At 45.4% G+C, this 13,818-nt stretch overlaps 1 protein-coding gene across 1 annotated transcript in view; it reads left to right on the forward strand.

The window, feature by feature from the left end:
• LOC146200615 (cytochrome P450 3A41-like) overlaps positions 1-13,182 on the forward strand; it is a 91,117-nt gene extending 77,935 nt beyond the window's left edge. Inside the window, exons 11-13 of the mRNA XM_084592409.1 lie at positions 4,306-4,397; positions 4,511-4,654; positions 12,987-13,182. Of these exons, the coding sequence (XP_084448535.1) occupies positions 4,306-4,397; positions 4,511-4,654; positions 12,987-13,182 (432 nt within the window). The remainder of the gene's footprint in view (positions 1-4,305; positions 4,398-4,510; positions 4,655-12,986) is intronic.
• The last annotated feature ends 636 nt before the right edge of the window (positions 13,183-13,818 follow it).

Consider the following 13,818-nt stretch of genomic DNA (forward strand, 5'->3'; position numbering starts at 1 on the left):
TCGCGTTGAGCAGTTCGTGCAGGCCATTCTCACTCCCTCGGTTATAACAGTACCGACGTTCGAATGCTCCAAAACGCATAGCAGAACCTCGTGCGATACACGGTCGAACGCCTTCGCCAGGTCGAGCTGCATCATAGCCACGCGGTCACCAAATGCATCGCAACACTCGAGAATACTCCGAGCAACATGGACATTAGTTGCTATACTTCTGCCTTTTATGCCACAAGTCTGGAGACAAAAGTGCAGAGGTGCTAAATGCAATGGTACATGAATGCAATCTCGAAGACATAGGAAGCGTGCTGAGCGGTGAAAATCGTCCGCAGTGCACTCATTTCCAACGTGAAAGTCACGCGAGACTAGACTGAATATATGCATCACATGAGTTGGTGTCCTTATGTACCGCCTACGAAGTCAAGCCCGTCCAGTTTAGTGGTCATTTCTTGGTGATAGCAACGTTTGGGGAAAGACGGAGGAATGAATATTCGATTCAACTGGGACCTATGGAAATTAAATGTGAGGCAGTTGGAGGATGAGGTCTTCGTTAACGCAGTAATGGAAGAATTCGAAAAGTTACTTGAAATGCAACCCCCCTGTTTTGCAGTCGAATGGGAGGAATTTAAACAGCGTGTTAAAATGAAAGTCAGCGAAAGAAGCAGCCTCATAGCATACCAGCAAAGAGAGAACGAAAGAAAACTCCAGCAAGAACTGGAGTTCTTGATAAGCATGGAAAACATTCAGCCAGGTAATTACACGAAAGAAATAAGGGAAGTTGAAAGCCAGCTGGAAGGTGTGGATGCGAAAAAATACAAAGCGGCGATTGTACGCGCTAGATCAGAGAAGCTCTGGGCAGGAGAATCGCCAACTATGCGAGCGCTATCTGACGAAAAAAGATATGCATGTCAGAAAGAAATACGCAAGTTATCAACCGGGAACGCAATCACATCGGATAACACCGTTATCAAGAAAGTGGTTGCCGATTCTAAGGATCTGTTTAGTTGCTCACGAGAGGCAAAAGACGGATTCCAGAAATTCCTTTCGCTTATGCCACGTCTCGATGAAACGGTCAAGAAGCAACTGGAGCAGCCAATTACTGGGGGCGAAGTAGAATACGCAATCGACACCCTCGCCCTAGGTAAAACACCCGGGCCTGACGGTCTAGGAGCGGCTTTTTACAATGTTTTCAGAACGAAGGCAGCCCGCATGTTGAATAAGGTTCTGGATGAAGCTTACGAAATAAAAAGAGTGCCCTTGTCTTTTACAACTTCGCACATTGTGCTCATACCAAAGAGTGATGATGCGGATAAACGTTTGCTGGTAGGGTCCTATCGTCCGATCACTCTTACCAACGTAGACTACAAGATTTTTATGAAAGCTCTGGCCAAACGCTTGCAGTCAGTGATAACAACTTTAGTTGGACCACTCCGCCACAGAACCACATTGCTCTCTCGAAATAAAGGTGGACCCAATGTATTCATTGCCTTACGAATATCACCTATTGTTTAGGTGCGTCGTTATGAAGAAACTAAATACAGAAGTAATAGTAAAGCGAGTGGCAAACGAACATTCCCGCTTTGATTACCTGCGAAGCGGCGCTCACTGGAAAATTCCTTCTATCGTACGGCTCTATCGAACGGGGCCCTATACCACTGTCGCATTGAACTCTTAAAGAGGAAGCTTTAGCATCCTTCATTTATTTTTATAAAGGATATGTTTGTCATTTTGCAACTTGTGGAAGTTTTGTGTGGGGAAGATTGGTTGATCAACCATTTGTTTAGACCTTTGAAACATTTAGCAAGCGCAAAATCAGAAATATGTTGCGAACATTGTATAATTTAATCCCTAAGGAGCATCCTTCAATTAGAATTATTCATTTAATTGCTATAGTTACAAATATATTCTTCTTGTAAACTAGCAAAGCGTCTAATATTTATATTTTCAGAAAATTATAAGAAACAAACACAGATGGATTCAACTGTTTGCACCTTGTAAAGTGGAATGAATGACTCAAGGAGTGCATGCATTAGTATATGTAGGAGATGGGCTTAAGACTTCCTAAGTGTCATTTATAAACATTTTCGTTTGCTTTTTTTCGGCGCTTCAAGTGCCCTGCAGCAATGGCTCGCTGGCACAGCTGAACTCTTTCACTCGCGAGCACAGGGCCCTTTACCCGAATTAGTTTAAGCTCTTCTTGATGTGATGGCCGATAGACCCAATCTCCAAAACAGTAGCAATAAACAATCAAAACACGCTTACACGCCACATCCGCAAGCCGTGCTCAGAGTTCAGATATATACGGCGTCTGAGTCGTCCAGCTGAATGTCGGCGAAGTGTTAAAAATAATTATTAACAATGATGTATTGCAGCGCGACAACTCGCACGTATTTCTAGCTGGCAGGATATGCTGGTAGCATCTCGTGCACTACTCTTTTCGACCGCCAAGGGGCAGGCTTCCCCAGAAAAGCCGTACGTCGCCTAAGAATAATGCGCGGGGAGAGCGACACAGAGGTCCGTCACTGAGCGCGCGTCTCATTTCAATTTGCCCTACCTGCCGACATTATTTTATTGCGTTAGCAATACTGCGCCAGTATTCAGCCCATCGTGTCGTCCCGGGAATGGCCACGTTTGGCCTTGAGCCGCAGCCGAGCCGAATACGGCTTTAACCAAGCCGTATGAACGTAGTGGCCTGTAGGGCTAACGTGAATGCTAGGGTCCTGGCAGGCTGATTCTGACGTAACCGTCCCGTGTGAAACGAGAAACTCAAGTATTGCTAACGCAATTCAACCCAATTTAAACAGAGCTATACCACAGCTAGTTTTTCTTTTATTTATGGCTCGATTGCCCATTGCGAACAGACTTCGCCCCATTGGTTTTGAGACGGCCAGCCGGGGCGCGTATTGCCAAACCATACCCCGTAGGCGGACTGGAGCAAACGACGCTCTCAGCGAGCTAAACGGCGATTGTTGCTGAAAGGTCTCTCTGAACGCAACCTAAAGGTAACATACACTCACTGTAAATGGCAATTGTTGCTAAAAGATGTCTCTGAATGCAACCTAAAGGTAACATACATAGCCACCATAAACATGCACTCAGTTAAGACAGAAAATAATTACGGTGCAGGTAATTGCTAAGTTTAATCATTGTCATACCAATTGTTACTGAAATGTGTCAGTGAACGCAACCTAAAGGTAACATACACTCACTGAAGGCAGGAAATAATTACAGTGAAGGCAACTGGATTCCAAGGGAAAGAAAGCGTAGCAGGGGGCGGCAGAAAGTTAGGTGGGCGGATGAGGTTAAGAAGTTCGCAGGGGTCAAGTGGATGCAGCTAGCACAGAACCGGGTTACTTGGATCAATATGGGAGAGGCTTTCGCCCTGCAGTGGGTATAGTCAGGCTGATGATGATTATGATGATGAACTGAAGAAAAAAGAATACAACACAGGCATCAGTCCAGAGGTGGGTGGTGTTAATCCATTGCGCCACAAAAGCGACGGGAAGAGTGGCCCTTAAATACATTATTATTCGTTTAGACAATATATCCGCAATTTGTAGCCAGGTGGCGTTGCTTAGAGGAATCGCGTGGTCTGCTAGAGTGTTCCTACTGGAGAGAGAGAGAGAGAGAAAACTTTTAATGAGCATAATAATCAGTAAAAAATCGCTGGAGCTGGGTGGTCGCTGCCCCTAGTCCAGGGCTCCGCTGGCAGCAGCTGACTTGCGGACTAGCTGGATAATCCAAGCTTGCTGGTCCAGGTTGTCGCTGATCAGGGCAGCTTCCCACTGCTCGTGTGTCGGGCATGGCACTAGTAACGTTGGGTCAGGTTTGTCCTGGCATTCCCAAGAGATGTGATAGAGTGTGGGGCTTGGACCGCACCAAAGACAGTAACTCGTGCATTTTGTTGGGCTTATCTTATTTAAAATGTGAAGATTAGAGAATGTGTTTGTTTGTATTTTTCTGCGGTCTATAGCGTCCGAGGAAGGAAGTTGTTTGTGTGGTGGTGAGAAAATTCTTTCTAACCGTAGGTGTTCCAGCCTGTCGCCGTAGGGTCCTAGGAGAGGGGTAGGGTAGGGATGGGGATCCGCCCGGTTTGTGAGAGCTCGGGCTAGATCATTCGCTACCTCATTTCCTACTGGATATGGTTTGGAAATTAGCGGCCGGGGCAGGGACGCCGCGGAGAGGCACATACAAAAAACTGAAGATGAGAACCAGGTAAATTGCATCCGACGATGATATGCGTATGGCCCACTGCCCGTTGATCTGCAAATCTGTGATTTTTATATTGCACTTCAAACCTTCTTGCCATCGCAGGGCAGCTCACCGCCGTACGACGAAGTTCAGAAGCTACCTTATCTGCACTGTGTCGTCAGCGAAACTCTGCGATTGATGCCAACAACAGTAAGGTAAGACGCGATTGAAAGTTCGCATTTCTCACGTCTGGTTTGAAAAACTATTCTTGTGTAACGTTCACACGTATCACCAATTGTTATTCTAAAGCTCGTAACCTCACTCACAGGCTCGAAAGGACACCGTTTGAGGACTACGTGCTTGGAGATACAGGGATCAAGGTACCCCGTGGCTGCGCCATCATTGTGCCTGTCAAGGCAATGCACAATGATCCTGAATTCTTTCCAGAACCGGAAGTTTTCAACCCCGAAAGGTGTGTTACTTTCAAATGAAAACAGGATGACTTAATAGTCACGATTGCATGTTGTAGAACATTCCTATATTATATAGCTTATACCTATACTGATAGCTTCCAACCGGGATTCATTCTTTCTGGCTAACATCCCTGCTTCCCGACCTCCTTTTCTCCTCCTCCTCCTCCCTCCTTTATACCTCACTCCCTTATGCTCAAACAGTGCATGTTTGCCGTTATTATTTTTTTTTTTTGCTTAACTCACCGTTCACCGCCATTTATGAATATGATGTTAGAGGGTAGAACGAGAGAAAGAATCTGACTACACAGTTTGAAATAACACTGAGCAAAATTAGGAGGGGAGACTCAGCCCGCAAACCAAGCCAATATATCGACAAGGGTACTCGCGATTATCACTGGCGGGGTTTAAATGTGCTTTTTCTTGTGAAGAAGGAACGTGAGGGAGGATATAGGGAAGAGCTGGGCAAGGAGTGAAAAAAAAAATGTTTTCTTGAGTATGAATTTCTTGGAGCCTGGAACCCGGGATCCCGTGACCTGAAAAAGAAAATGAAAAGCGGCGTCAACAGGAAAAACTACAACGTGAGGTAGATAATGAGTTGGCGTCTAAAGAAGGCTCCATGCTGGCACGCGTTTCTTGACAGGGGACAGGCATTGCAAAGGGTCCTGATAAACAGTACAACTGCACGCGAACAGTTATCAAGAGCTTTCCGGAAGAAACAGACAAGACAATATAAAAAAAACGTCTTAAATCTGGGTCGAGAGCAAGGAGGTGGTTGCGCTGGATGCTTGTTGTGGAATTTAGAATGAAACAGAATATCTTTGACGTTTTTGTAACGTTTGTATGTTGCTCTTGGTGCCTCCGAGAATATTTCCTTCGCGCGTTGATTACGTCTGAGCATCTACGGGCATTTCCGCAGAATATGGTTTGTGTTTAGAATGACAGGAGTATTTCGTCATAAAGGAAGGCTGACGTTCTGTGTTTGCCTTTGGTCGTTTTGCAAGCACGTCGTTGCGGTTTAAAGGTGTCGCTTTCTCGATGGTCAGTTAAGGGAGTTACAGGAAAATTTTATTTGAATTAGTGTTGCTTTCAATGACTGTAGTTCGTTCAAGTGACCCTGGCATATAGGTGCGCTTAAGCGAATACAGAAACGACGACACAAAGCAACGAGCGCGGAGTTCTGTGTTCAAGTGGTCATTTATCATCGCTACATATGCTTCTCGGGTTAGCTTTCTCCGAAAAACATGGCCCCGGAGTAACTGTCCACAGAAACAGTGGTCCCGGAAGAAACGTCTCCGGAAAAAAGTCCCTATTTGCGAATTAAGAAAAGATGTCCTCGAGCGGGTGTGGTAAAAGCTTTCTCCGAAAAACATGGTCCCGGAGTAACTGTCCACAGAAACAATGGTCCCGAAAGAAACGTCTCCGGAGAAACGTCCCTATTTGCGAATTAAGAAAAGATGTCCTCGAGCGGGTGCAAACGTATCCCAACCTCTGGCTATCGCCTCGCCGGGTGCCCAGGGTATATCAGTGGCAACTTTACGTGACTGACTTTTACTGAGCTTGCATTACAAAGTTTTTTGTGGTTTCAGCTTGGACATTATATGTATTTTTTGCTCCCGCCGTTTTTTCCTTCCCGCTTGCTGTAGTAAACTGCGTTTTCCTGTGAAGAGCTGTATGCGTAGTTTCCACCTGTCTGCTTCGAAGTAACCGAACATCGAAATGATGCGGGACGTTCGTAAAATGACGGCAGCTGTAACAGACTGATAGCGCCTCGCCTTCGCTTCGTTCGCAAAGGAAAGAGCGTGCTGGCCACCAGCTTCTGTTGGCGGTATGAAGGTTACTTTTGCAATAACGCTCCGCAGGGCCAGAGCTGGAAGTCGCCTTCTGCACCAGCGTGCAAGTCCTAACATTCGAAGCTGTGACCCCAACCGGCGGTGTGATAAACCGCGACCACGGCGCGTACGGTCCAGATGGAACAAACATGAGTTGCGTACTCGAAACAGGCTTTATTCTGTCCGAGCAATTACACTGCAAAAACCACTCAAATACAACTGCTGTAGCGAGCGGACGTTCTGCTAGCGTACGAGGGTGAAAGAAAACCACCAAAGGGGGAATCGCGCGCGAAAAGGTGAGAGGAAAGTTCGAGTCACCTGGTGTGGCTTCGCGCACCCGGCCAGCAGCAGTGTGTATGATTGTGACGGTGAAGTGTCCTCAGCAAAAAGACTGAGCCACAGGAAGTCGCAGGAGGCGCACTCCTCCCGGACTGCAGAGAGGAGGTCCCCCGGCTATGTCGGGAGAAAAGAGGGAAACCCACGGCGTCGTCGCTGCGGGAGGCTGGGAGGCAGTGAGGGTGGCCAGTGGGCCCTCCTCTCACCATCTCAACATCCTTCCTAAAAGCGCGCGCGTAACCTCGCGTGATAGTTACGCGCGGCCGTTACAATAGGACAGGGGATTCAACTCTATCCACAGCAAATATGCTTGGAGCATACATGGCAGTAATTGAATTACAGTAATGGAATTACTGTAATTTAATTACTTTACTCAGTAATTTTTAATGTAATGAATTCCTTTTTCGGGTTGGTAATTTAGTAATGTAATGAATTACTTTTTAGCAGTAATTTCGCAGCAGAAGTAATTAATTCCTTTCTAAATTAATTTTACTAAAATGCGCCACTACTCTTTCGAGACCTCAACCATTTTCCAAGCAGCAGGATACAAGGAGTTAAGGGAATACTGAAGGGAGAGATTGTGCAAGAAGGCTGGAGCTGAAAACTAGTTTGGAGCGTCACTCTCTGTTGCGTCGGCTAGGGCACAGTGTTACACTCGTCGCCACGGGGCGAGGGGGGATTGGGGTTGGGGGAGATAGGCAGAAGGGTCCATGAAGTGAGGCACCGTGGCTTGAATATTACTGCGCAGTGAGTACAAATGTGCCGACATCGATTCTTGGGACTGCGGAAGCAATAAATAACCTAGCTTCGGGCCTTTGAAATGGCGGAGACCATTCCAGGCCAGCAAGACGCTGGGTTCGCCGGTCATTTCAAGACCGTTCGACCATGTTTTTTTTCTTTTGCAGTAGTCTTGTTTTTCTAATCGCCCGTACTGTAGGAGAGAGGGGAGGAATAGCTCCCTAGAACGGAATTTGGCGAGAAGACGAAAGAATGGGTGTGCTTCGCGTCTGGAGAACAAGTTGTTGTTTTGTTTACTAGCTTTGCTTAGTTTTTGCATGGATGAAAACGAGTAAGTAATTTAATTACTCAGTAGAAGTAATTTTAATGTAATTTCATTACCTTTTGGGAGCAGTAATGAGTAATGTAATTTAATTACTTTTCTGCGACTTTCAGCAAAGTAATTAGTAATGTAATTTAATTCCTTTTCAAAAGTAATTTTGCCATGTATGGCTTGGAGCAATATGCTTTATGCATATTGCCCCAAGCAAACTCATAAGCCAAGCAAAAACTCATAAGCCGGGCATACTTTTCCGAGTAATAGTTTCTGAGCGCGAAACTTAACAAGTGGTTGTATCTTCTCACCTTAACAATAATTCGTCGGTACTTTCCGTTAATGACCCGTTTCTAGTGCCTAACTCACAGACCGTTGTAAAGCGTCTTTCACAGACCGTTGTAAAGCGTCTTTCGGACGAGAACTCGGTTTTATGCTCTGGTTTTTAGCATAGATGTGGTTAACTTATTTTATTCTCTTCCCCATAATCAACTTCTAAAATGTGTAAAGAATTGCATCACAGCATAATGATGAATGTTGGTTTCGGAACGATTTAAAGGAGCGGACAGTCTACGAGTCCAAGGTAAACGTTGGGGATATTTTTTTTATACGTTTCTTGTAGATATTGACAAGAATGAGTCTCATGATGTTTTTAGGGAGAGAGAGTAACAAATTAAAAGCGGAAGGGAAGACAACGCGCCGTTGGTAGGAGTCGAACCCACATCCTCCGAATATCGCGTCCAGTGCCCTTCCAACTGGGCTACAATGACGGCTGTCCAACCTCCCACTTTCTTGGGAATTTATGTTGACTGTAACCGAAGCCTGTGAGCGTTCACCAGCGCCACCCTCATCCCTAGCGACGGATGTGAAACACCCTATTAAAGCGCGAGCGTCACGTAGCACGTGATCACTAGGGAGGGCGGCAGCTGTACGAGAATCCTCTTACGCTGCCTTTTCGACCTCAAGACTGGCAGAACCAAACCCTCGCAAGCTATTAAAGCAGACAGTTGAACGGGAAATGACGGGCTCGTTATGATACAATTTAAAGTACGTGATATAACTGTTGGATCCTTCCTGGAAGCTTTTATCTTAAGAATACCTATGTAATGTGGGAAGATAAAGTATTCATGCAGAAGTCCGGTGTATGCATAGGTGCTAAAGTAGCTCCTGTTCTTAGCAATATTTATCTCAGTCACGTCGGCAGAAAACTAGAGAGCGACGTCGTATATTTCGATACGTGAATGATTTCCTGGTTTTTGTTACATCCTTGAATGCTGTAGGTGTGCCTCAAATTCTTGATATGTTTGCTCGAAATGGGCCTGGATTGAAGTTCACTGTTGAGATTCCTCAGCAAAATATCTTGCAATATTTAGATTTAAAGTTGACTTTTAATATTAATCATGTATGCTGGCAGATTCTAGGAGTGTAAAACCTCTTTTAAAATACAGGTCCTTTCACTTTAAACTTGTTAAATCCGGAATAGTAACAGGCTGTTTTAGCAATGCTGTAAATATATATTGTGCTCATCAATGGCTTAATAGCCCAGAAATCCAACCCAATAGTTGTAGGGAGGCTGGCTATCCAGACGCAGTGCTTGTAGCTAGTGTCGATAAGGTTCTGCGTGCTCTGAAGTGTACCGGACAGCTAGAAAGAGAAATCGAAGAAAGAAATAAAATTGCAGTCGTGCCTTGTATACATGCATTGTCACATCGGTTTAAAAAGGTAGGGGCGAAATATGGCGTAGAGGTGTTGTTTTCCGCTCCTAATAAGATTGGCAAGGTAGGGGCAGCAGTTCAAAGAAAGCTGAGGGCACAAAATGCAAGAACAGATGCTAGGTCAATCGCGCCAATAGTTTCATTAGCTGCAGGATGGGCGTAGTCTATCAAATTCCGTTGGACTGGTCGTTGCATTAGCATTAGGGTGATGGAGCATACACAGTCACTAAGAAAGAATGAAACTAACTTGGCAAAACATTGTATTGCATGTAAATGTGTACCTTTCTTTGTCGATACTGATATATTATTTCTTCACAATGACCACATTACTAGAGAAATCGCCGAGGCCCTAAATATTAACAGGAATCAAAATGTTCGTGTAAGTAAAACATCTGTAGCGTTGACAGTAAAAGAGATGACCATGCTGCACAATAGATAGTGCATAGGCAGGTTCAACACGTGCGTGTAATAAGAGGTTTGTTAAATGTGTTTTTATATTTTTTCACAAGCATCAAATTTGACTACGTGCATGTGCACGACCGCTCAAGTGCGCCTCCATTGAGCGGCCGTGGCATATGCGTCCACCAAGTATATGGTCTTCCGTGTTTCCATTAAATCAGTTCTGCGCCGTGGTTGTCCTCTTCTGCTCTTTGTCTCGTTTCTGTGGCGCTCTTATATTACTGTCCGTCCCTTGACTCGGTCGCGTGACGTCACACAACCCTACGACCAATCAGCACCAGCCGTGTCAGCTGTCTGCTGATGGCTTTTATTAAGGATGCTTATGGGTTTTCATTCACGAAGTCGACACGGAATTTTCTGCAGAACGGGGCCTTTAAGGCCGTCGCCTTGAAATTAACTAATTCAGCAATCCCAGTAGATTTCAGTTACGCGCAAAATCTTACGCATATAGAGAAATACTACCTGTCAAAATGCTCAGAGAGCTACGGAGTTCGCGCACCAATCTCTAATAGACTATAGGCATTCATTCGCAATAAGTGTCTAGCCTCCGTAGTCTAGGAAGCCATGGGCCCGGGCTCTCTACAGAGTCATGTCGGCTAGATTAAACTGATAGTCGAGGCAGAAGTTTGACACCTTAGCCTGCCATTGCTATTCAGATAGGTGCTATTCCCGCTGCTATTAGGTTAGGTGGACCATGTGGTCCATTGAATTCAGCCAACTCTTGTCTTGGGTATTCGCTACTTTGAAGAATGCGCACTCATAGCTGCACGTGGTGGGCGAGCCAGTAAGAAGCCGCGGACGTGATTGTTTACTTGGATTTCCTGGAGAGTGACTGCTTCATTTTTTGTTAGCTTCGGTTAAGGTAGAGAGTATATCTTCCTATCAAGTTTGCAATGCAAGAGGATGTCAGTGTATTTCGTGTGGACATCCTGAGCTCTCAGATATTTCTATGACAGTGGAACCCGGTAAGTGTTCCTCCGTCATGAGGCATTAGCGGCCTCGTTGCCGTCCAGGTGTGTGGCTGACGGTATCCATAGGCTGTATCAGTCTGTAAGATCGCATTCTGCGGTATAGCGGAGGATTTGAAATGATTTGTTTAAACTTCATCCCCTTTGGTAGTTTAATTAATAAAAACGCTCATTCAGGAAAGCAGACAAATGCGGACTGTAAACAGGGCCTGGGTGTTATGCAGTAAATTACGACAAAATAAAGATTTGTGGGAATCCTCACAATTCATAATGTTGGCAACAGGCGACCCTACAATGATCGCGTTTACTTGGTTGTATGAAGGACTCCCTGTCAAGTTAGCTGCACATAAGTGGCGTTCAAAGACTGCTACAAGCTCGTACAACATCTACAAACTTGTTTCGGAGTTCTCTCGGCGGTGAATTAATTTGCATGCGTGTCTGCAAAAACGCAAACTGCAAAAGGCGGCGACAGAAAGAACAACGCGGATGCGTTTCCTTTCGCGCTTCTCCAGTGATGAACCTTAATCAACTTGCCCGTCTTTCATTTCTATTTGTGGTGAATTCCAATCGAAGAACCAGAGTGGTCCACGCACCTCACGACAGAGCGCCTGAATCTGGCAGAGAGCATGCGTTCCGACTCTCCGTTTGGAACGCTTGTGCTCCGGCTTGAGCAAGTAGGTGGCGCTCGTGAACAGACGCAGGAGGATACATAGCAAGGAGAAGCTAAATCGAAATTAAACACAGGTATTTCAAGATAACTCGGAACTAAAAGGAAAGTCGTTAAATTTGATGGATTATTTAACTTAAAAACATATAAAAACAAAGGTTCAGCATGGTGATGGCTATCACCACCCTGCCTCAAAGGGGACGCTCCTAACATTCGTCTATCGATCCCATCCATCCATTAAAAACTTATTTCTTGTGTTTGTCTAGCTGCGCTTCATGTCCGCGTGTCGTCTGTCTTCAAACCGGTAGCAGATCAACGTTGATCCCGCTGCTTCTTAAGATAGTGTTGACATCAACACTATTTCCTTCATGTTGTACAGCCGGACGCGGGCGCACGCTGTAAGAGTGCAGCACTTTTCTATCAGATGGATAAGTTCCGTCTCCCAAGCAGACATAATTGAATGGCTTCGATTTTTATGAATAGAAACGCTTGAATAGTTCTCACACATCGTTTTGCAATCGCTTTCCGAGCTGAGGCTGTTGCACATTCGCCAAGAATCTCTGAACGAAGAGGAAGAAGCAGATTTTTGGGACGAAGGGCGCGCGGTAGAGACAGAGCCATTTTGTGGTATAGATGGCGGTGGGGACAGCCGGGATAATAAAAGCATCAAAAGGCGGACTGATGTCTGCCCTCCTTCTATATTTTTGGCGCTGTATTTTTGGCTAGTCTCCAACTGGATGTTCCAAGAGAAAGTGCCAGTCCGCGACGAAATTTCGGCCGGGAATTTCGGGAAATTCCGGGAATTCGGCAATTTTGGCCGCAAGCGCGGAGGGCGGAGCCGGCACAGCAAAGACAAGCTGCCGCAAATGGGGAGCGCCGCTGAACATCACGCTAACTTCCGGCTGGCTCCGCTGATTTCGGTGTGCTCCACGGAGCGACCTTGGCTCGGTGATTGCTCCCGATCTTCGTTCTGAAGGCGCGATCCGTGTTCCAGATCTGCGTTTGAAATGCAGTTGCTCCTAACTAAGCAGAAAACGTTGTTCTGGAAACGCCCCAGTTCTGCGATTGGAATTCACCATTAGTTTACATAAGCAACGCAAGGCCTGCATTCTGAAGAATATCCTCAGCTTTCGAAAAAAAACGCTTGTTTATGTAAAGGTAGCCTAAATTTCTTTTAAATACCTTCACTACCTTCATAAGCGCAGTCGTTAAACAAGAACGTAATAAAAACATATGGCTTGAATTATTCGTTCTTCCAGTAATGATAACCAAAATGACATTGTTTCCTTTTATTGATTTGTTATAGGTTCAACGAGGAAAATATTAAATCAATACGCCCGTACACCTACCTGCCGTTTGGTGCCGGAGCCCGACATTGCATGGGAATGCGATTTGCTTTTCAGCTCGTGAAGACTTGCCTCCTCCACGCCATTCACAACGTGCAATTTGTAGCATGTCCAAGAACAAAGGTGAGACGATTAAGATACTATTCCCTTTATTGAGTCATGGAATAAATTTTCAGAAATGAAGAATACTGAATGCACAAGGCCTCAAAAAATTCCCCTTAAAGATAGATCGTGAAGTGCTTGCTACACAGATTCATATATCAGCGCATTTTTATTTGAGAGGCCCATTGCTCTTTCTTTGCATAGCATACATGTCACGTACATAATATGGACGAAGCAGATGACGAGGCTCGAACGAACCCTAATTGCTGTAGCTAGGCGAATAGCAAGGGGGGGGGGGGGGAGGAGCACACCTTTGTTCACGAAATTTAAGTGTAAAAGCCCTCCTTCAGAAAGTCTATGTAACATGGCCGGATGCCCATGGGATGAGTCAAACCGTACTGGGCCCACTCTCGAAATTTTAATGGCTCTTCTCCAAAAAATGGTGTCAGAAGGTTCTAAATGTTGATAGAAAATCAAGCGTTCGACGCTTTCGTACAATACTGCGTTGCTTGGGAGAGTCAAATTGTTTCTTTTTGTTTCATACCCCACTAATATCGCGCGGATTTCTGACGCACTCCCATATCAATCCTCAAGCTTTACAGTGGTTCACAGGTGCCCGCCAAAGCTCTAAAGCAATCGCTAAACAAGCCACGAGCTCCCAAAACGTAGCAGTACATGCGTACAATACAG

The sequence above is a fragment of the Amblyomma maculatum genome, chromosome 2, assembly GCF_055883805.1.
Source record: "Amblyomma maculatum isolate TAMU_Amacu chromosome 2, ASM5588380v1, whole genome shotgun sequence".
NCBI lineage: Eukaryota > Metazoa > Arthropoda > Arachnida > Ixodida > Ixodidae > Amblyomma > Amblyomma maculatum.